This window comes from Desmodus rotundus, chromosome X, assembly GCF_022682495.2.
Source record: "Desmodus rotundus isolate HL8 chromosome X, HLdesRot8A.1, whole genome shotgun sequence".
In the NCBI taxonomy this organism is placed as follows: Eukaryota; Metazoa; Chordata; class Mammalia; order Chiroptera; family Phyllostomidae; genus Desmodus; species Desmodus rotundus.
In genome coordinates, this window is record NC_071400.1 from 18,147,603 (window position 1) to 18,171,363 (window position 23,761).

Here is a 23,761-nt window from a genome sequence, read left to right on the forward strand (position 1 = left end):
TGACCCTTGAACAATGTGGGGGTTGGGGCAAAGATGCCCTCTTGTGCAGTTGAAAATCTGTGTATAACTTTTGACTCCCCCAAAACTAAATTACTAATAGTCTACTGTGGACTAGAAGTCTTACCAATAACATAAACAGATAGTTAACACATATTTTTACACAGATAGTTAACACGTATTATATATATATATATATATATATATATATATATATATATATATATATAAAATTGTATTCTTACAATGAAGTAACCTAGAGAAAATGTTATTAAGAAAATCATAAAAGAATAGAAGGTACACTTACAGTACTGTGTATTTATTGAAAAAAACCCACATATCCACATACAAGTGGACCCACACAGTTCAAACTTGTATTGTTCCAGGGTCAGATGTATTGTTTTATTTTAGAGAGAGAGGAATGGTGAGAGATAAGGAGAAACATTGATCATGCACTCCAACTGGGGGCTGAACCCATAATCCAAGCATCTGTCCTGACCGGGTATCGAACCGGCAATATTTCAGTTTGCAGGATGACTCCCAACCAACTGAGCCACCCCAGCAGGACAAGAGTCAACTGTATTTTAAAGTGTCTGCAGCTTTTTTTTCATTCTCATTAACATAAACTACTGAGAATAGCTAGTATGAATATTAAACTTGAGGTGTTGTTTTTCATAAATGGAGGTTATGCTACTACTGATTCTAGATTTTTTTTCTAATTCAGTAATATATTTATATATGGAAAACTTTCCCAAGCTATATAAACTAAATGCCATTTATGTCTTTATAAAGAGATAAATAATTTAGTAAATATTATTGTGACCATCTTGAGAAAGCTGGGATTGCCTTTTAGTAGAATGGTGTGCTAGTCCAAGCATGAGGAGGCTCCCTCCGATCACTTCAGTTGGTTCACTGTTATTGAGCGCTAACGGTGTGCTAAATCCAGTCTGAATTCTACAGAGGTACAGAAGTAACAAAGATATAATCCCTGTCTTCACGACGTATTTCTAATATTTTTCCTAAAGTGTACAATGTATACATTCACCTGGGCTATGTTGACTGTTTTTGAGGACTGGGAATCCCCCCCCATTAGCCAAAAAACATATCTACACAACACAGAGGCACAGACAGCAGTATGGTGATAGCCAGAAGGAAAGGTGGGTAGGGGCTAGGTAGAAGTGGGCAAAGCAGGGGAAATTGGGACTGAAAGAGACCAAAGAGTGTGCAGATGATGTTTTGTTGAGTTGTACACTTGAAACCTGTATGGTTTTGTGAATTTTGTGAATTAATGTCACCCTAATAAATTCAATTAAAAATATAGAATGTAAAGAACTGGAAATCAAGCATTGTCTTTTAGTGAGGTGGTGTTACATAAGCTTTAAAGTCTGACAACTGAGTTCAAAGTTAGATTGAATCCTCTGCCCATTTGCCTTAGGCAAGTCACTTAACCTCCCTGAGCCTCAATTTCCTCACCTATAGAGTGGGAGTGATAACATTCAGCATAGTATCTGGCAGGGGAAACATATGGTAATATCTATACTTATTTTTTACTTTATTTTTATAGTTTACCTATGACAGGCGTCCCCACTCCCCCTTTTGCCCACTGAACCCTTGCCCTCACAATCCCTTCCCTCTGGCCATCACCAAACTATTGTCTGTTTTTATGGGTTATGTATATGTATTTATTTATACTTCTTCACATAGAAGTTTCATTAGGCTTCTGTCTGCAAGTGAAAATATATGAAATCTACAAATAATTTAATCAAATCATTTAGAATTAAGATAAGAAAGCTGGTGCCATTTTTTATCATTGCTTTATAAATGTAAAAGAGTTAAGCTTTAGAAGGAGGCATCCAATAAGTATTTTTGAATGAACAAATGAATGGATAAAGGGAGGAAGGAAGAATGAAAGGGAGTTAGAGAGGGAGGGGGAAAGAGCAAGAGAGAAAAGAAAGTAGACTCTCTGAAGTACCTCCAATGTCTGTCCAGAAGGTATCCAGCCATGTAATATGAAAAATGGAAACATTTATTGAAGAAAATACAAGACACATTGTACATAGGAAAATGAAGCCTCAGTCCCCTTCAAAGGTACCTTGGGACCTCACACGATTCTCCCAATCGCCATCAGCTGCCCCATTGTATTTTCCTGAATCTCATCAACAGTCTGGAATCTCTTCCCTTTGAAAGGTGATTTTAGTTTTGGAAGAAGCCAGAAGTCGCAGGGCGCCAAATCTGGGCTGTAGGGAGACTGAGTCACCTGGGTGACTTGATGTTTCACCAAAAAATTCTGCACAAGATGTGATGCATGAGCAGGTGCATAGTTGTGATGAAGCTGCCAATCAGCAGTTACCCATAGCTGCGGCCTTCTGAATCATCTGAATAGTTTCCATGGAGGAATGTTCAAGCTTCATGCAAAATCTGATGCAGATGTGTTGCTGTACTTGCTCAGTCATTTTGAATGCGAGGGCTTCACAATACACATGCTCACTCAATGGTGTATACCCCCCACCACTGACTAGTACAGTGAAGTTTTCATTGTTCACTCATGTGCATTCCAGTTCACTCTCCTTAACTGCCAGGTTCCATCAATGCTGTGCAAACCATTCTCTTTATATTAACAATGGCTAGACTTTTTCCAGACAGACCTTGTATATTCTTGAATACTTTCAATCCTGAGTTTATTCAATATGTGATTCATAGCTGATGACACTGGCTATCGATCGGTGGACTTGCCTTCTTCCTTCCCTTGGACATTTTTGAGAAAGCCAGATGAGCAGCTACATTGACATTTTTTTTAGAACACCCTAGCTTAGGTCATATAACAAAATGCTCATAAGAATGGGGAGCATTCTGTGCATGGGAGGCTTCTCTTCTATTAACAGAATACTCTAAACATCTCCGTACACCTCCTCATTTTCTGCACTGGTTCTTCCTAAATTTTGCAATGCCTGCTTGTGAACTTCTTTATACGTATAAATACCAAGTGCCATTAAAAGATATCAATCACATAAGTCCTGTGTAGAGGGTCCTCTCAAATATGCATTTCACCATAGGAAAAAAAAGCATGTTTTATCTAAGGGAATCTCTAAATATGCTGAGCTCAGAGTGCCCCCACCTGTGGTGTTCAGCCTTCTTTTCCACAGATGGTCCTTTCTGTTAAAAGCATGTCACCTTTTTGGACTCCAGTAACAGCTTCATTCTGCTGTTTAAAAAGAAACTGGGGAAGAAATTGAAGTGCATTTCAGAATTTGTTTCTACTATCATATCTTTGAAAGTATCATATAATTATATTGCATTTCTTTTTCCAGATTGGCAAGTTATGTGCCCATTCTCAACAACGCCAATATAGATCTGCTTATTATCCTGAGGATCTGTTTATTGACAAGAAGGTATTAAAAGTTGCTCATGTAGAACATGAAGAAACCTTATCCAGTCGAAGAAGGTGAGAGGTTTTTTTTTTCCTTTATTTTAGTATACAATTAGCAATTGTGTTTTAAGGTCAAAAACCACTGGAGTGAAGCTTCTTAAATACATGTTATTTAGTCCTTCTGAGTAGAGTGTTTGGTTAATTAAATTCTGTCATCTGTCAATGTTAAAGAAAAAAGATAATGTATTATAGCCAAGCCATATGTACGTGTAAATTTACCATACGTAACTATTCAATACAGCAAGGCAGGGTGGAATGGACTTCTGTAATCGAGAATTTTATTGATAAAACATTTTTTTGTTATGATTTGACCTCACAGTGCCATGGTTTGGTTTCTGTACTAGATACATTTTTTAAAGGGTCTTTCTTTCTTTCTTTTCTTTTAAGAGAGAGGGGAAGGGAGGGAGAAAGAGAGGGAGAGAAACAACAGTGTGTGGTTGCCTCTCGCATGCCCCCTACTGGGGGCCTGGCCCGCAACCCAGGCATGGGCCCTGGCTGGGAACCAGAGACCCTTTGGTTCACATGCCAGTGCTCAGTCCACTGAGCCACACCACCCAGGGCAATCTGGATACATTTTTAAGTAAGTAAGAGATTCATCAAGGCCCTGCTGCCATGGCTTTTATCTTGAGCTCTGTGGAGGGACATGGAGGACTCTGTGGGTGTTGATAACTCCAGGGAAAAAAGAAATTGATCAACGGGTTCTTGGCTGGGCACTGAGATTTGACACTTTATTTATATTCATTTAACACCAAAAGAAAAGAAAAGATAGTAAGAAAAATTCCAAAACCTGTTGACTGGAGTAAGTGGTAGTCAGGCAGGGCTCGTTTGGATGTTGGAAACATGAGCCTGACCCATGATGCTTCTCATCGTTTTAGTAAAATGAAGCATTAGAGTCTGATGTGGAGCCATTCTTTGTGAATTCTCTGGCAGAATAAGAAAACAAAACAGCGAAAGAGTGTCTGATTTCATTTAACTCCCTCAAATAGGCATTGTAAACCCTCTTAGGGAAAGGAAAGAACTGGGGATTAAGATGATCTCTAGCTAAATGCACAGCCCCCTGCAATCTGATGTTATTGGAGGGCTTGTTTTGGCAGTGTTAGTACCTTTGTAAACTTCTCAGTATGTTATGCACATCATTTTACACTGTCCAGAAAAATATGTGTGCTTCCAGCAACCCTCACACCCATGCCCAAGCTCCATCCTCTGTGGTTAAAAATATGATAATTGGAAAGAAACCCTATTGTAGCATTCAGTCTGTGGAGGTTGTGGGCAAGCTGTCTGAATCTGATTATGAGTTGAAAAGCCCGTTGCCTTATTAAAAATAACAACACACAAAGAAGCTCAGGATTCCTTTGGTAGCACTCAGAAGTCATGTGTTTGTTTTGTCTGCCCCCAACTGGGTAGTTTGCAACACACAACTAATCTTAGAAATGCCTTAGTTCAATTTAAAGGCGATTTGATATTCAACCGATGGCCTACGCATGAGACTCTGCATCTTTTTAAGGTATAAATATTTAAAATATCTGTCATCAGATTTAAAACAGTGAGCATAGGACAAGATGTACAATAGCACATTCAGAATAGAAGAAATGAGATTTCCATAGCCCTTTTCAACTCTAATATTTTCAGCACATCTCAGATGTCAGCCTTTGAATGTCTCTTTCACCACTTCCCTTAGGATACTGTTTACCTTGTCATTTGCATATCCCCCATAAAGTTCAGTAGGATACATGAGCAATATCTTTCCCTTTTCTAAATCTGTGTATCAAGCTTCTGGCCCAACTGCTGACCTGTGAGAAAGTCACACATTCCTTCCACCTTTGTGAAATTACATATGTGTAGTCCAGCCTTCTTCTTCCTGTACTCCCCCTCCTCCCCTTTCCCTCTGGCTTGGTCTGTAGGGGCGATAGATTAGGTGACACTAGTAAATGACCTAGAAAGAAAAGAACAAAAGCTGATCTCAGCTCCCTGGTCCAAATCAATGCTGACTCCCACTCCCTCTCAAATTGTTGCTCTGGTTTGGCTAGGCAGCTTTGTAAGTTCAGTGGTGCTTTCCACCCTCTGAACAAAACAACAAAGTATGTCCTGAGTGAATCAATGAGTTTCGGGTCTGGTACAAGTCATTCTACTCTAAATTGGACGCTACTTCTTTCAACATTTGTCAACACCCTCTATATGCTATGCATTGTGTAAGGATTAGACTCCAATGAATAGGAGGAGCTCCTCCTAGCCTAGTTAGGAAGACAGACACACAAATGAATAGTTTTCATACATTAGAGGCAAGTGCCAAAACATCTATGTACAAAAGGGTTACAGAATCATAGGTGGGGAAGTAGCAGCTCTCCTGTGAGTCAAGAAAATCTTCTTGGAAAAGGTACAGTAACTTTTGAGCTGGGCCTTGAGGAACTAGTAGAAATTCAACAGACAGAGGAGGGAAAGGATGTTTCTGGGAAAGGGAACAGTGTAAGAAAAAGTATGGGCTAGTGTGAGGAATGGTAGAAAATTATGGTTTAGGGTAAGACTGTGAAAGGTTCTCTGCAGCAGCACTAAGCATGATCCTACATCATTTCAATTATAATTATTTCAGTTTATGTGTTTTTCTGTGTTTTCAATTAAAAAAATAACGAGCTCATATTACTTTATATTAAGAAAAAAAGAGCCTTAATGGTAAAGGAGAAAAGTTCAGGATCTGCACTTGGGGATGAAAGCCTGTTTTTACTTTTAGTGGTTTCCAATTAGTGCTGCTTTGATGCCTGCCCAAGCAAATCATTGCAAGAAAGCAAAGGGAATCCCCTCCCCCACAACCCAAAAACAGGACTCTCGAGAATGGTGAGAGCCCTCCAGGGAAGATCACGTGCACCCAGCTGCAATATTTCAAAATGGCTCGTGCATGCAAAGGGGCCCCATCCTTTAGTTCCACATTTAACACATTGAATGGAAAGGTCTATGAAGAGACTCTTTTTTCCTGAGCAGACTGCTGTAAGCAAGTGTTTGGTTTGTCCTAAGTGAGAGCCATAGGCTCCACTATTTATATGTCAAATGCTTTGTTTGGCATGTATGTGTTAGAATAAAGTGGAATCGGAATCAATGAACGTTCCTTCCAAACAAATTGTTTTTCCCATCCTGGGCACCTAATTATCCAAACTTTGTATCTTTTTTTTTTTTTTTCTAGAGACAATTCAGTTGAGCAAACTGCCTAAATTCATGGGTGGAGATTCTTTTGTTGTCTGTCATGGGTTACTAGCACAAAGAAAAGAAATCGTGACTGAGTTGTATGTGGGTAATTAATATGTTACTTAATTTAGTTTTAGCTATATTTTTTAAAAGAGAAAAATAGAAATATTCAACTGACCTGCTTTAAAAATTGTAAGCGTGGAGTTAGAAAGCTTTATTTAATAAAAGATAAAAATAAAATCCACTTAATTCCCATACCAGAACAAATTTAGGAAGGAATGACAATGAAGAGGGGAAATAAGGAAACTTGGTAGGAGGTAAACTACTCCTGTCACACTCTGCTGCTTCCTAGCTGTGGTGTCAGAGGACATTATCACCTGTTGTCACTCTGTTTGGAAAAACTCATTAACTCTCCAACAGTTTAAGAAGCCTTTCTTCTACTCTGAAAAATAGTATTTCTGGATTTCTTTTCAAAAATCACATTTTCTTTTGGAAAGCAAGGTTTATTTTCTCACCGTATGTAGAAGGTTTGGCATGAAGGAATGGCCTGCACTGTAACACTGTGCCTGGAAACTCTAAAGCATTGGCCAGTTTGCTAGCTATGCCGGAACCAAAGGCAGGTACTGTCTCATCCCACAGGTCCTGGGAATTATTTCAGAACTTGCATTTATTTCATTATTCTGAGGTTTTTCCCCTAATTAAATCCACCTTAAATTCTAAGTAGGCCCTAATGGGAATAATATACACTACAAATCAAGAAGAATTCAGTGAAGAACACTATCAAGAAGAAAAGGTTTTAGAGAAATAAATAAGAAACTTTACCAGAGAGAAAAAAGTCTAGAAGGCAATATATCTAAATATGAACAATGATTGTCCTGGCTGGTAGCGATAATGTTTTCATCCCTTTCTGCCTTCCTATATTTTCTAAATATAGAAAATATTTAGTGAGTATATATTTGTTTTATGATGAGAAAGAAAATGAAGAAACTTCGTCTGAAGGAAAAAATAGATTTTAAACACCATTTATAGCTCTTGCCATGCTGCAGTTGCAGCTCATAAAAATTTCTCCTCTCACCCTCCTTCACCCATGACATTATTTCCTGTCCATCCAAACCGAGTTCGTTCCTAGCTCCCCTGTACTGTCTCCTTCCATTGTTCCAAGGGACATCTCTCTCTCAGTAGCCAAACCTCTCTTTCTCTGAGACATATTTCACTTCTTCTTGACCTTTTTGTTTTTGGAGGGGGTAGTTATATCTTATAATAACTTTGCTGAGATATAATCTACAACCCATATAATTCATCCATTGAAACTATACAATTCAACTGTTTTTAATATATTCAGAGTTGTGTAACCATCACCACAATCAATTTAGAACATTTTTATCACCTCACGAGGAAACCCCATACTCTTTAGCTGTCATTCCCCAACCCTCATCCTCCCTAGCCCTAAGCAAGCACTAATAAACTCTGTCTCTATAGAATTCCCTATTCTGGATATTTCACATGAATGGAATGATATAATATGTGGTCATTCATGATTGGCTTCTTTCACTTAGCATAATGTTTTGAAGGTTCACCCTTGGTTTCTTTTTTAAGGATGAATGATATGCCATTATATACAATATGTATTTGTTTATCCTTTTATCAGTTGAACATCTCTGGTTCCACTTTTTGACTGTTGTAAATAGTACTGCTATGAGCATGCATGTAACTATGCTTATTTGAGTAACTGTTTTTTATTTCAGGTATATACCTAGTAGTGTAATTGCTGGATCTTATGGTAACTCTATGCTTATCTTTAACCACCAAACTGTTTTCTACAGCAGTGGTTCCACTTTGCATTCCCACCAGCAATGTATGAGGGTTCCAATTTCTCCATTTCCTCACCACATATGTTTTCTGCCTTTATTATTATTATTATTGTTATAGTCATCCTGGTGAAGTGGTATCTCACTGTGGTTTTCACTTGCATTTTCCTGATAACTAATAACTAATCTACCCTTTTAAACTCAACTTCATCTTGGCCTTCCACATCAGATGCTCTACACCTAACTCTTAGACGCAATTCCCTCTAAAGGCTCCCACCACCTTGTTACCAGGCAAAGACCATTCCAACTACTATACCAGATTAGTTTAGTGGTTTACACAGCCCAATTGCTAGCTACTTGTTGAGAAAGAATATCAGGAAAAATATTGTGGGAGAGAACGTGGTTGTACATTTTAGTACCTCCCTTAAAAGATAATAGATTTATCTTGTACACACAAGTTATCTGGAACTTGAAAAAATGTTCTAATACATACATAAATTTATCTGGAATATATATTTCATATACATAGTATAATTATATTCTACAGGTTCGTAATAATGGTAGTACATTGTCACATGGCTAACATTGCGAAAGGATTAGTCTGTGCTACGTACTATGCCAAACATTCTACATGCGTTGTCTCATTGACTCATCACAGCAACTCATCATTAGCTTCATTTTACAGATAAGGAAAAGAAGGTTCAGAGAGCTTTAGAATTTGCCTAAGGTTTCACTGCTAAGTAGGTGGGAGAGCAGTTGGCATTTGTAACTCACATAGGTTAGATTCCAAAGTCAGTGCTCTTAGCAGCTACTCATTTTTGAAGACCTGGTCTGAGAATCTAACCATCATTATAGCATGGTTGCTAAATGAACTGTGTTGTAAATTCAAAATAATAAATTCAGAAACAATGTTTTTAAAACAAATAGGTCCATCTTGTATATTCTGTGGTGCTAATGGGTACCCTATAAAGTAGGATGGCATTTTATTTACCCAAGTTACCTTGTTTAACTTGCAAAGAGATTCTCCTGAGTTCTGGAATTCGATGGCCAGACTGTGTTCACATTATTCACATTCTTTGTGGTTTTGTTGGACTTTTATCTTGACCCCACCAAGTAATATCCTTCCATACTAAAGTGGGAGGTCTTACATTTATTGCAGCCTCTCATCCCCTTAACATGTAGATGGACACTGAATCCTCTCCAATCTTTTGGTGATCTTTATGGTCAAGTAAGAAAACTTCAAGAGTTGAGAGGCTGGGGGAAGTCCTGAGTGCTTTTATTTTTTTAACTTCTAGGGAAGTCAAATTGGAAGGCTTTTCTATGAGTTCAATTTTTCTTGCCATGTGCTACATTAGTGAGAGAGAGGTGGGAGGTAGGAGAAGGCCTAAGGGAAACTCTTTCATTAAAGAGAGAGCCATCACTTCTTATAGACTAATGCCATATTCCATTTCCTCATGGAAAGGGAGGGTGGAATTACTCAGTCTCAGCTTTTAGTCTTTCAGTTTCCACTCTTGGGAACCATATTATTACCTTGTAAAACAGAGCATCTCTCCTATTAGCGTTAATTGAACCCATCTTTTTCCTCTGTTAGAAACTATAATGTTGACTTTTATTTTCAGAGCCCTGAATTCAGCCTCTTTACTTTGGAAATTGACAGAGCCCAGCCACAAGTAGTCTGTGAGGGGGTTTGAGCATAGCAGGAAACAACTGTTGGGGTATCAGGAGTTATATATATCTCAACAACCTTTCTTGAGTTGTTCTGTCCACCACCCTGGCTTTACTGTGACCCAAGCTTTTGTGAAGATGTGTATTATAAGCTCTCTCTCTTTTAAATCATTAGTTGAAATGAATTATTTTATGGTAATAGAATGGAAAATGGCATTAAAAGCAAGAACATAATTTATACCAGTCTTCCTCTTTTGGCTAGATTTAAGGACAACCCTAAGAAGGCATTTCTGGGCTCAGGACTCCCACAAGTGTCCAAATGAGATTCAGACCTCTGGCTCCTCCAGAGGCCTATATATCAAACCAATCCATTCTTAGCCTGGAGACAGAATTGAATAATTACTCCACTGCCAGGAAATTCCCTAGCAGAGTCTCCAAAAACTTAGGAGAGACTTAGGACAGACTTGGAGATGAAGAACTCTTTAACTTCCTTTCTACCGGGAACATTGCTTTAGAAAATAAAAAGTATTTTATTTTTCTTTACTGCTAGGCATTTATTACATAAATATTTTCATATTTTTAATAAGAATATCCACTTCTCTCCAGTCTGTAGTATTTTATTTTGTGTGTCCCTGTATATCTGTAACAAGATAATAGGCCAGAAATTTGGCTAGGTAGTTATGTGTTTGTGTTTATGCATATTTGCATACTTAATACAATCTCTCTCTGTCTCTATCACCGTGTCGCTCTTTCCCTCTTTCTCTCTCTGGCACACACACACAAACACACACACGTCTTATCATATATAGCACAAAAGCCAAAGCAGATAAATACCGTATTTTGCCATATATAATGCACACTTTTTTGCCCAAATGTTTTAGGGAAAAATAAGGATGCACATTATACATGGGTAGTACTAATTCTGTATCTATATAAATGTTTTTAATTATTTGATTTATGCTTATGCATTAAAAGTATAATTCTAGAAAGCAATAACGATGTCTGTGTGTTCAAAAATAAATGCTAAAATTCCTTTATAATACAAAAAACAAGTACCTAAATATAAATAAATAATTAATTAAAATGAAAGATTTTTCTCCCTCTGAAAGTTTGAGTCAAAACTTGGGTGCTTATTATACATGGGAGTGCATTATAATATACTGGGATGCCCTCCCTCCTCCCTCCTCTCTCCTCCCTCCTCCCTCCTCCCATAGGTACCACAATATACACACAATGAAAACTTTCTCCTCTAGCAGTTTCTCTGACTATGTAATTAGGAGAATTTCATAGAGCTTATACTGCCCTGAGTGCCCTGCAGTTCTTATCTGCAACTATTAGCCACAGCCTACATGGAAAGGGGTCATCTCTAGGGTAATAGCATTGTAAATTATAATCAATGCACTCAAGTACACTCAGAAACCAAAAGATATGTAGTGCTCCGGCGTGCCTTGTAATCAGCACCTTTGAGAATGTAAGTAACAGCATTTTGAACCACAAGTGGAAGCTGAACATGTTAGAAAATGAATGTTGGAATTAAATCATCCTTCTGGTAGGAACAGTACCTTATATGACAGGCAACTATTTTCTAATATAATTTTATTGATTTTTTTAAAAAATAAAATTGTGGCCTTACAGCCCAGAATGTGTTTAAAAATCATTTATTGCTTTAATCAGTCTGTTAGAGATGTTCTGTCATGCTGATAAGGAAATTAAACTTTTCTCATACTGAGTTTACTTGCTTCTTATGCACAGATGTTTGGTTTTTCTTCCAGGGAACTAATTCAGAAGCTGAAATCTTTCATCAGTTTCTATAGTGCTTTGCCTGGCTACATCTGCAGCCATAGCCCTGTGGCTGAAAACGACACCCTTTGCTGGAATGGACAAGAACTTGTGGAGAGGTAATCTTTTTTGAATGATATAAATGGAGCAGTGTTTGAGGAATAATCATCATATGTTCATCTCGAGGATGGTTATGCCTTCTCTTGCCTTCATTAATTTCACAAGAAAAGTTCTAGGAAAAACATACAGAATATCTATGATATGCCACATGCTTTCTGTAACTTACAGCCCTCATAATTTATGAACTTTGAAGCTCATAGAGAATTATTGGCTTACTCCATCTCCTAATTATGTTGGTTGTTATTCATTGATTGATTGGAAGAAATCATATCTGTACTAATAGCTATCATGTATTGAGAATTAACTATGTATTAAATACCATATTAAGTACTTGTCTGTGTTAACTCTCTTCAATCTTACACCCATCCTATGAAATAGATACTGCTGGTTTTTTCACTGTTTTAGTGATGAAGGTGAAGGAAAGAAGACAGGGGAAGGAAAAAGGAGTGCTATTTCAGTGAGCAGTTTTACTGAAATATGTGATCATTTGAGTGTTTGTTAGCACAATCCGTGCTAACATTCTTCATCTATGAAGAATTTGCTCATAGCTGGAAAGTAAATAATATATATTCATTTATTCAGTAAATATTTACTGAGTACCTTCAAACTGCCAGTCATCTTGAAATGAAAAAACAGGCAAAATTCCCTGTCCTCACAGAGGTTTCATTCTAGTGGGCTAATTGGCTTCACATGTATAAGGAATAGCTTTCAATTAAGGAATTAAATCAGGAAGGTAGAAGGCTTAGGAAACCCCCTGGAGTTGATGAACATGCTTTCAAGAATTTTTGTGTAAGTAGTAGCATGTTTCATTTATTGTTTTTAATCTTTATTTTTTTTAAGATTTTATTTATTTATTTTTAGAGAGAGGGGAAGGGAGATAGAAAGAGAGGGAGAGACACATCAATGTGTGGTTGCCTCTCACACACCCTCTACTGGGAACCTGGCCAGGAATCCAGGCGTGTGACCTGATAGGGAGTTGAATCAGCGACCCTTTGGTTTGCAGGCCAACACTCAATTCACTGAGCCACACCAGCCAGGGCAGTATCATGTTTTACAGGACAATACCGAAGAGACCTGAACTGGCATTTTGAATCTTTCATGGCTTAGTTGCTTAACTTAGGGCAAGTGACTTCATCTCTGTGGGCCTGGGTTTCCACACCTAAAAAATGATATGGTTGGATTACAGCCCCTCTATCTCTGACAATATGTGTGTTTTTTCCTCATTCATTCATTCATGCCTTCAACATTTATGTTTTGAAATGCTACTATATGTGAGGCACCAAGCCAGGTGCTAGGGATACAAGGATGAACAAGACAGGCAAGTTAACTGCTCTGAAGAGCTTACATTGTAGTGGGAACCAATATCAGGACATAAGATAAGTAATCATGAAACTAGATGGAATTAAATAGCAAAGTAATGTAATGGACAGAAGAAGGCTTTGGAGCCAGATGAACTTGATTTTGCATCTCAGTTCTGGTATATGTATTGTGTATGACTTTGGATGAGTAACTGAGAAAGGCTCAAGGTCCTTCTCTGTAAGGGAAGGGTATTTCATGGGGGTGTTGTAACTTTTAGGTGAGGTCATAAATCTAAAGCCCATAGCAAATTGGTGTGTATTAGAAGATTGGTATGTACCGCAAGTTCAACTTGGGTTACCTGTATTTTTTTTTTAAGATTTTATTTATTTTTAGAGATATGGGAAGGAAGGGAGAAAGAAAGGGAGAGAAACATCAATCAGTTACCCCCATCAGGGACTTGGCCCAAAACCCAGTCATGCGCTCTGACCAGGAATGAACCATCAACCTTTCAGTTCACAGGCCAGAGCTCAATCCACTGAGCCACTCCAGCCAAGGCAGGTTACTTCTTTTCTTTCTCCCTTCACCCTCTATGCTCCTCTTCCCAATATAAAGTAAAACACATGCCTATACATAGCTTGTTTCTCAACTAAGCTATTTTACTGATCTGGGAAAATGATAACGAGGTGGCAATGAGATTGAGGTTGGATGCCACCCTCTATGAGGCACTGAACTTGCATGGACATAGACTTCCTTGTAGCAAATGCAAGTCAGGCTGGAGGGATTAATGGCTCCAGGCAGCTCACTTTACTCTGGAGGAATAGTGTATATTTATCAGCCTATAAGCCCATCAGGTACTAAGTAGAATCATGAAAATGTACCTATTATGAAATATTTTTTAAATTGTCAGGGAAAAGCCTTTGATATTTGGCTTTATAAAAAGTAGATGCATTAGCCCTGAACTGTGTGCCTCAATGCAATATTTAAAAAGAAAATGCCCAAAGGTCAAGTATATGGATCTTGCATAAACTTGATGAAAAACCATCCCAGTGACTTACCCACTAGTATGTTAATCTGGTGAAATATGAACAATTCCTGAAGAGTAATTTGTTTTAAGCAGCATATTTTCTAGCCATGGTCTCTTATTAAAAAGGAAATTTTAGTTTGCAATATGTCTATTTATTAATGCAATCAAACATTTATTCATTTAACCAATATTTGAGCACCTAATATATATAGGGTCTGGCACAAATAACACCCCTTTTTTATTACAAAATCATAAGCATGTGATTCTGTAACATAACAATATCACACTCAAGCACACCATATGACATTTTAGGTGAAATGTTCAAATTAAAATGATATATTATTACACCCATATTATTATTCTACCAACCACACTCAAGCAGGTGTTACTTCTTCCAGAATATATATATATATATATCACTAATATCAGTTTCTACATTGTTACAATTATTAAGAGCAAATGTATTCTGATTGGATATATCTTCTAATATATCAGGAGATCCTGTTTTAGTTAATTCCAAGGAATTTCTGCCCACACCTACATCTTGTGAATTAGTGGGATTTTTTAAACTGAATTTTATTCACATTAACTACTACTTCATATGCAGTGTACTTTTGCAAAGGATCTTGCCCTAGAACCAAGAAAGTCTTCTTTCAAATGGTGGAATCCAAAGCCTGCTAAATTTGTATGAGTCCAAAAGTTACCCAGACTTACTTTTGCACCATTAATAGGACCCTGTTGACTAAATTTTTTTTTAATATGCTAGCTTCAAATATCTTAGGGTATTGAACAAATAATAAAATAAGTATTATGGTATAGAGAAAAGCTATTATTCCAAATTTCTATTCATGCTTCCAAAAAATGTATTTTTTCAAAACAACTTTTATTGTTGATATACATAAATTATTCAGGAAGGGAAGGAGGGAGGGAGGAGGAAGGGAGGAAGAAAAAGAAGGAGGAAGGAAGGAATGAAATCAAACATATTTATAGACAGAATAAGGGTTATGTAATCCAGGAAGTAACTTCTTGGTTAGTACCCTCAGGTTATAATTAACCCATACTTAAATTACTGACCTAATGAAATGATGGAACTAGGGAATAGTGTCAAACTAGATTTTTTTAATTACTTAGCAATATACATTTAATAATATGAAGTTCTATAGCCTGAGGACATGTGTGCCCTCTATTTGTACCATTTATAAAGATTAGCTTTGTGCTGCATTTCTCATTTATAGTTAAAATGTTTCCACAGATTTTCAGTGAACCTCTAATTTAATTTAGTTTTAAGTAACACTTGCAACTTCATATTGCCAAATGGGTTGCAACTTTATCTTCATGGGTTGAGTTTGCATTCCTTTGAAAATATTATACTTTTAGTCAAGAAAAGTTATGAAGTTCAAGGATCCTAAAAGGGAATGATGCCAGCGGAGATGCCTGACTAAAAGAAAAATACTGACACTGAAGAAAATATCAATATCCAGGTCAGCTGCATTATCAGAGCTATTTATATCCTCCTACTCTGGATGTACGGATCTCTCAACTTGTAAAGGCTTAAACAAGTCATTGTCTCTCTAAATAAGGTCATACAATACATCCTTTCAGTTTTTATCTCTTATGAGTCCAACCAATTGAAATATGAATGGAGTGTTTTCACAGATCTAGTCTCAGGGAGTACCACATAAGCCTATTGCCCCATCTTGGCTTGAGATAAACGTTGACTTCCAGGATTTAGCCTAAGTCTTTGAATTAGCAAGCTTGATTTATATGAGATTCACTCACATAAGCCATCATGTACCCTGTGGGCAAAGGTTTTCTATAATTGTCAAGACAGAAAATTCTCCATCTTTTGCCTTCGTAGAACTACAGAGAATTTCAATTAGAGAAATTCTCTAATTGGAATCCCTTAAACCAAGAGAAAAATAAAGAACCCATGGTAGTAAGGTAACTGTATTGGCACTGACAATACCAGTATGAAAAATGAACAATTTAGTAAATACATTCTCAAGCACCTTTTTAGAACTGTTAGGTGAAATATATGGATAATTGACTGAAATTTTCATTCTTCTGGATTGTTTGATACTATATGTAAGCCCCATTTTATTATTTATAATTTACTGTTAAATTAGTGTAATAGAGAAACTATTTAAACTTACACATGTTCAAAATCCATATTTAGAGAGAAAATGCTGTTTTGTCTTTATTTTTAATTGAATTTATTGGGATGACAATGGTTAATAACATTGTATAGGTTTCAGGAGTACAATTCTATAACACATCATCTGTACACTGTATTGTGTGTTCACCACCCCAAGTCAAGTCTCTTTTCATCACCATTCGTCGTCCCTTTACCCTCCTCTGTCTCCGCCAGCCCCCATTTGCTCTGGTAATCACCATACTGTTGTCTGTTACTATGAGTTTTTTCTTTAATCCCTTCACCTTTTTAACCCATCCCCACAACACCCCTCTCCTGTGACAGCTGTCAGTCTGTTCTCTGTGTCAATGGTCTGTTTCTATTTTGTTAGTTTATTTTACTCATTAGATTCCACATATAAGTGAAATCATATGGTACTTTATCTATGAGTGGTTTATTTCAGTTAGCATAATACTCTCCAGACTCATCCATGCTGTTGCAAAAGGTAAGACTTTCTTCTTTTTTATGACTGACTAGTATTCCGTTATGTAAATATATCACAGCCTTTTTATCCACTCATCCACTGATGGGTATTTGGGCAGCTTCCAGATCTTGGCTATTGTAAATAATGCTGTAATGAACATAAAGGTACATATATTATTTAGAATTACTGTTTCAGATGCCTTTGCATATATTCCAAAAAGTAGAATTGCCATGTCATACGGCAGTTCCATTTTCTAATTATTTGAGGTAACTTCATACAGCTTTCCACAGTGGTTGCACCCATCTGCATTCCCACCAAAGGTGCATGAGGGTTCCCCTTTCTCCACAACCTCACTGACATTTGTTTGTTGATTTATTGATGCTGGCCATTCTGATAGGTGTGAGGTGATATCTCGTTGCGTTTTTAAGTTGCATTTCTGTGAGGATTAGTGACATTGAGCATTTTTGCATATGTCTAATGGCCATCTGTATGGTCTCTTTGGAGAAGTGCCTATTCATGTTCTTTGCCTATTTTTCACTTGGATTGCTTGTATTTTGGGTATTAAGTCCTCATAAGATGCATCATTGGCGAATATATTCTCCCATTCAATGGGTTGTCTTATCATTGTGTTGGTGGTTTCCTTTGCTGTGCAGAAACTTTAGTTTGATGTAGTCACATTTGTTATTTTTTTCTTTCGTTTCCCTTGCCTGGAGAGGTATATCAGAAAAATAGTGCTATGAAACATGTCCCAGATTTTACTGCCTATGTTTTCTTCTAAGATTTGTATGGTTTCAAGTATAACATTTAAGTCTTTACTCCATTTTGAGTTTATTCTTGTGGGTGGTGTAAGAAGGTAGTCTAGTTTCACTTTTTGCGCATATCTGTCTTATTTTTCCAATAACATTTATTGAATGAACTATCTTTAGTCTATTGTATGTTTTTTGCCTCCTCTGTCAAATATTGACTAAAAAAAGTGTGAATTTATTTATGGGCTGTATATTCTGTTCCATTGTCTATATGTCTGTTTTCATGCCAGTACCATGCTCTTTTGATTACTATGGCCTTGTAGCATAGTTTAATATCAGTTTGTGTGATTCCTCCAACTTTTTTCTTCTTTCGAAAGGTTGCTGTGGTTATTTGGGATCTGTTTTGGCTCCATTTAGAGTTTTGAAATATTTGTTCTAGTTCTGTGAAATATGTCATTGGAATCTTGATAGGAATTATGTTGAATAAATAGATTGCTTTGGGTAGGATGGAGATTTTAATGATGTTAATTATTCCCATCCATGAACATAGTATGTGCTTCCACTTATTTGTATCTTCTTCAGTTTCTTTCTTGAGTATCCCATAATTTTCCGAGTATAGGTCCTTTACATCTTTGGTTAGATTTATTCCTAGCTATTTTATTCTTTTTGAAGCAATTGTAAATGGGATTGTTTTTTTTAATTTTCCTTTTTGTTAGTTCTTTATTGGCATATAAAAATTCAACTAATTTCTGGATATTAATTTTATATCCTGATACTTTGCTGAATTCATTTAGCAGTTCTAGTACTTTCTTGGTGGAACCTTTAGGGTTCTGTATGTACAGTGTCATGTCATCTGCAAATAAAGACAGTTTTACTTCTTCCTTTCCAATTTGGATGCCTGTTATTTCTTCTGCTTGCCTGATTGTTGTGGCTAGGACTTCCAGTACTGTGTTGAATAAGAGAGGTGAAAGTGGACATCCCTGTCTTGTTCCTGATCTTAAGGGGAACAATTATAGTTTTTGCCTGTTGAGTATGATGTTGGCAGTGGGTTTGTCATATATGGCCTTTATTATGTTCATGTATGTTCCCTCTACTGCCACTTTGCTGAGAATTTTTATCATAAATGGGTGATGGGTTTTATCAAAAGTTTTTTTCATCTATTGATATAATCATGTGGTTTTTATCCTTCATTTTGTTTATGTTGTGAATCACATTTAGTGATTTGTAAATGTTGTTCCAACCTTGCATTCCCAGAATAAATCCCACTTGATCATGGTATATGATCTTTTTGATACATTGCTATATTCAGTTTGGTAATATTTAGTTGAGGATTTTAGCATCTATGTTCATCATGGACATTGGCCTATAATTTTCTCTTTGTAGTGCCTTTATCTGGTTTTGGAATTAGGATAATGCTGGATTGTAAAATGAGCTTGGGAGTCTTCCCTCCTCTTGAATTTTTGAAATAGTTTGAGGAGAGGTGTTAGCTCTTCTTGGAATGTTTGATAAAATTCACCTGTGAAGCCATCTGGTCTAGGACTTTTGCTTGTTGATAGTTTTTTGATTACTGCTTCAATTTCACTAGGAGTAGTGTGTCCGTTCAGATTCTCTGATTCTTCCTGACTTCGTTTTGGAAGATTGTATGTTTCTAGGAATTTATCCATTTTGTCCAGGTTGTCCAGTTTGTTGGCATCTTCATAATATTTTCTTACCATCCTTTGTATTTCTTTGGTGTCAGTTGTCATTTTTTCTCTTTCATTTCTTATTTTATTTATTTGGGTCCTCTCTCTCTCTCTCTCTCTCTCTCTCTCTCTCTCTCTCTCTCGGATGAATCTGTTTAAAGGTTTGTCAATCTTGTTTATCTTTTCAAAGAACCAGCTCTTGTATTCATTGATCTTTTGTTATCATTCTTTTAGACTCTATTGTGTTTATTTATTCTCTGATCTTTATTACTTCCTTCCTTCTACTCACTTTGGGCTTTGTTTGTTCTTTTTCTAGTTCCTTTATGTGTAAAGCTTGGTTGTTTATTTGATATTTCTCTTGTTTGTAAAGGTAGGCTTTTAATGCTATGAATTTTTTTCTTGGGACTGCTTTTGCTGCGTCTCATAGATTTTGGGTTTTTGTGTTCTCATTTTCATTTGTTTCAAGGTATCTCTTGATTTCTTCTTTGATCTCATTTTTAACTCATTCTTTGTCTTCTAGCATGTTATTTAGCCTCCATGTGTTTGTGTGTTTTTCAGTTGTTTTCTTGTGATTGATTTCTAGTTTCATAGTATTGTGTTCACAGAAGATGCTTGATGTGATTTCAATCTTCTTAAATTTATTGAGACTTGTTTTGTGTCCTAACATGTGGTCTATCCTGGACAATGTTCCAGGTTCATCCAACAAAAATTGAGCACATACTATATTCTAGGCCCTGTGGGGCATACAGTGATAAGTAGAATCCAGTGCCTACCCATGCTGTGGAGTTTACAACTTAATGAAAAGGATGAGGGGAAAATAATCAACCAGTACCCTTCATCAGCAGTCCAGGGATTTCCCCTCAGAGGCATCACAACAGAGCCTCTACCCATTTGTAGTGCGCATGTGCGTGTTTGTGTGTGTTTTATGGAGGTTGAAATTTACACAACATATAATTGACCACTTTAAGGTATACAATACAGTACCATTTCATTCATTCACAATATTATGCAGTCATCACTTATATCTAGTTCCAAGACATTTCATCACCCCAAAGAGAAATCTTTTACCAATTATTAATCACTTTCCATTTCCCCATTTCTCTACTCCCTGGAAATTCACAATCTGTTTTCTGTATCTGGATTTACCTATTCTGGATTTTTTCATACAGAAGGAGACATACTTATCATGTTTTGAATCTTTATGTTGTAGCATTTGTTATTACTTCATTACTTTTTGTCAAATAATATTTTATTGTATGGGTATAGCACATTTTGTTTTCTGCCCATTTTATAGGAACCCTGAACAACTACAGCTCTATCAGGTTTTTTCAACCCCCTCTGGATTCAGCTTGGCTCACCCTTAACCTTGAGAACAGGACTGAACTGTCATGCCTACCATCCCCATCATACTTGACCACCACCTAAATGCTAACCTCTCCTTGACCCAGCCTCATCTCTATATGTCTTTGCTTCCCTGAGACTTTTTTCTCAGTCCTATGTGTGTGGTCAACTAGCCAATTCTACAATCAGCACACCTGCTATAGGTGTTTATATTTCCTTGGTGGTTTTGATGCTTATCAATTATGCATATAACAACTATGTGTACCTCACTTTGTGGCATGATGCCTTAGTTCCCTTTGTGATTCAGTCCTAAGCTGGTATTGATTCTCCTCTGTCATGTTGCTGGGTTGGATGGGCTTGGATTCTGATATCAGCTTCAGAATATTGCTATTATGTTCAGGATTATAGTTCTATATAGGCACTCCTGTTGGTTGTGAATCAGTATTCATTTTGCATTTTCTCAGATAACTGTGAGACTTTCAGTGGAGTACATGGTTCACCTGACATTAGAGAATCAACTCCATAAGATCTACAGGGGCAAATTGCAGTGAAGATATCTCCTCTCTTTCCTATCTTGCCTCCATATCACCTAAGAAATAATGTGCACATACAGTCACTATAAATTCTCCCTTATTTGTACTGTTAAGACAAGTCTTCCAATGTTTATACTGCTCTTCAAGGATATCTGTATTTAATTGGAAAGGCAGAAGCAGATATATACAGACAATTCTTTCAGTTCTCAGATTTTGTTCTTGTCTCAAAACCTTCTAGGTAATGCAGGAAAGTAATGTAAGGAGACTATTATTTTTCTCATCTCCTGGGTTGGAGGAATAGTCTGTGGCATATCAACAAGTGGAAGTGATCGAGAGAATGCTTAACATCCAGTTCCTGACATGGACAAAATATTTTTAAAGAGAGAGATTAACAAAATGGCTTAGTTCCCCATCCCCCACCCCATAATCTAGGAAAGGTGAGAGAGAATAGTTGATTTTATTTTTATAATGCAGTTATTTTAAGAGCACTATGTTTTGAAGACTTGAGAGAGGGAAGGACCAATTTCTAGCACGAACAGTTCTTTCACTGGTGTATATAGCCAAAAGGAAAAGACCTTCAGAATCTTCAATCTAGTAGTAAAGGAATTAAGTAAAGAAAATACTTATGGTATACGCTGGAGTGTATACATATTCAGATACACATGAACAGATCATTCCAATCATATCAGAAGAGACCAGTGATAGGCAGCAATTGCTATATATAGCTCCCAAGATCTCCTGCTATAATAAACCATTAATTATTTGCTGTTTGGGTTTTGTGTATTTGTCATTTAGATATATGTGGTGGCTTTCCTCCAGAAATCAAGGCGGTATATATACAACTTTAAATATAGGACAGCCAATGAAAACAGCAATAGGGAAGTGAATATATAACATAAAAAAAAACAGGGCCAAGAGGAAGGGGCCATAGGAAGGAAAGTAAACAATGTAGAATAGAAATTGTATTCAATGGTGTTGAGTCAGGTGCTAAAGTCATTTGATTCCAAGCTTGTTTAGGCACAAAGCAGATTGATGTCATGCTGAAGCCAAGGCTCAGTATCTCTTCTGAGCTACCCTGCCATGGGGGTTCGAGGGTTAGAAACTGAGGTGCAGTCTTCAACATCCCAGCTCTTTCTTCTCTTGGCCATTTCTTCCTTTGCCCCTTATCCTGCAGAATGCTGTGCTTTTAAAATGCTGGGAAGATAGAGTATTTGTTGTATCAATGTGTCCACAGTTCTTGGTCTCCCTCAGACATTGTTGTATTTCATTTCATTTCGTTTTCCTAGAAGCAAAAGCATGACACTTCATTCTGTCTGATTTGGGGACCTGCAATGTTGGCCCGAGTATATGCCTTAAGATGCAAGTGCTGAAGTGTAATACTGCTTACCAGTATGGCAGTTTACATATTCTGCCTACTTTGAATAAGACAAGATTGTTCATGGAAAGGCTTTGAAGGAAAATGTATTATGTAGAAGATAACTTAATTTGTTATAACATGAAATATTTATGGCAGCTAAGGATTTTTTCCAGTCCTGGTAAGGTAAGACAGAAGTTTGGAGTGTAACCCCATGTAATAATCCTTTTAAGGGCTTAGATTGGCATATTTTTATCATACATTTATCTCAAAAGTACCTCATTGGATTGAGTGCAGGCTACAAACTAAAGGGTCACCGTTTTGATTCCCAGTCAGAGCACATGCCTGGGTTGTAGGCCAGGTCCCCAATAGGGGGCACGTAAGAGGCAACCACACACTGATATTTCTCTCCCTCTCTCCTTCCCTTCCCCTCTCTCTAAAAATAAATAAATAAATTCTTTATAAGAAAAGTAGTCTGTAGTGACAGCCATTTTCAGAACCAACTCTATGGCAATACAGTGACGTTTACCCTTTAGGATTATGGTGTCACATGTAGTAGCTCTACCTTCAGGACTGAGTGAGGAAGATCCAGTTTATCCTACTAACTGTGCTGTGCCACATTTAGGATGGGTTGTACTTGTCGGCTGTCATGTCTAAAATAGCACGAGGAGACATTTCCATGGCTTACCACTGATGTCTGCAACCATCTGTTGAAGGCCAGCTAGTGTATTATTTTAAGCAGGTTGTATCCTATTAGTACCTATCCCAGCCTTACCTGCATTCAGTTGGATCATTTAATTATAAAGAGAGCATTTGAGGGTCTCCATGGCAGGTTCCAGCATATCCATACCCTCAACAAGTAAATATCACTTCACAATGTCTTCTTTGAAATGTAGTTCTGAGGGGTAAATCTCGTTTCCCCTTACTTTCATTGCTCCATTCACCAGAGGTCTTCTATCTGAGCTGGGAAACCTTAGGTCAGGGGTGTCAAACTCATTTTCATCTGGGGCCACATCAGCATCAAGGTTGCCTTCAAACGGCTGAATGTAATTTAGGGCTGTATAAATGTAACTACTCCTTAACTAGGGGAAAGGAGCTTGGTGCGGCCGCCGGGTAGAAACAAGGTGCCGGGCTACATAAAACAAGGTGGAGGGCTGGATTCGGCGCGCAGGCCTCGTGTTTGCCACTTGTGTCTTA

The 23,761-nt window shown here is 37.2% G+C and overlaps 1 protein-coding gene across 1 annotated transcript in view; it reads left to right on the plus strand.

The window, feature by feature from the left end:
• Positions 1–23,761, plus strand: part of GPC3 (glypican 3) — a 420,931-nt gene that overhangs the window by 276,819 nt on the left and 120,351 nt on the right. Inside the window, exons 4-5 of the mRNA XM_024566786.4 lie at positions 3,306–3,439; positions 11,844–11,969. Of these exons, the coding sequence (XP_024422554.2) occupies positions 3,306–3,439; positions 11,844–11,969 (260 nt within the window). The remainder of the gene's footprint in view (positions 1–3,305; positions 3,440–11,843; positions 11,970–23,761) is intronic.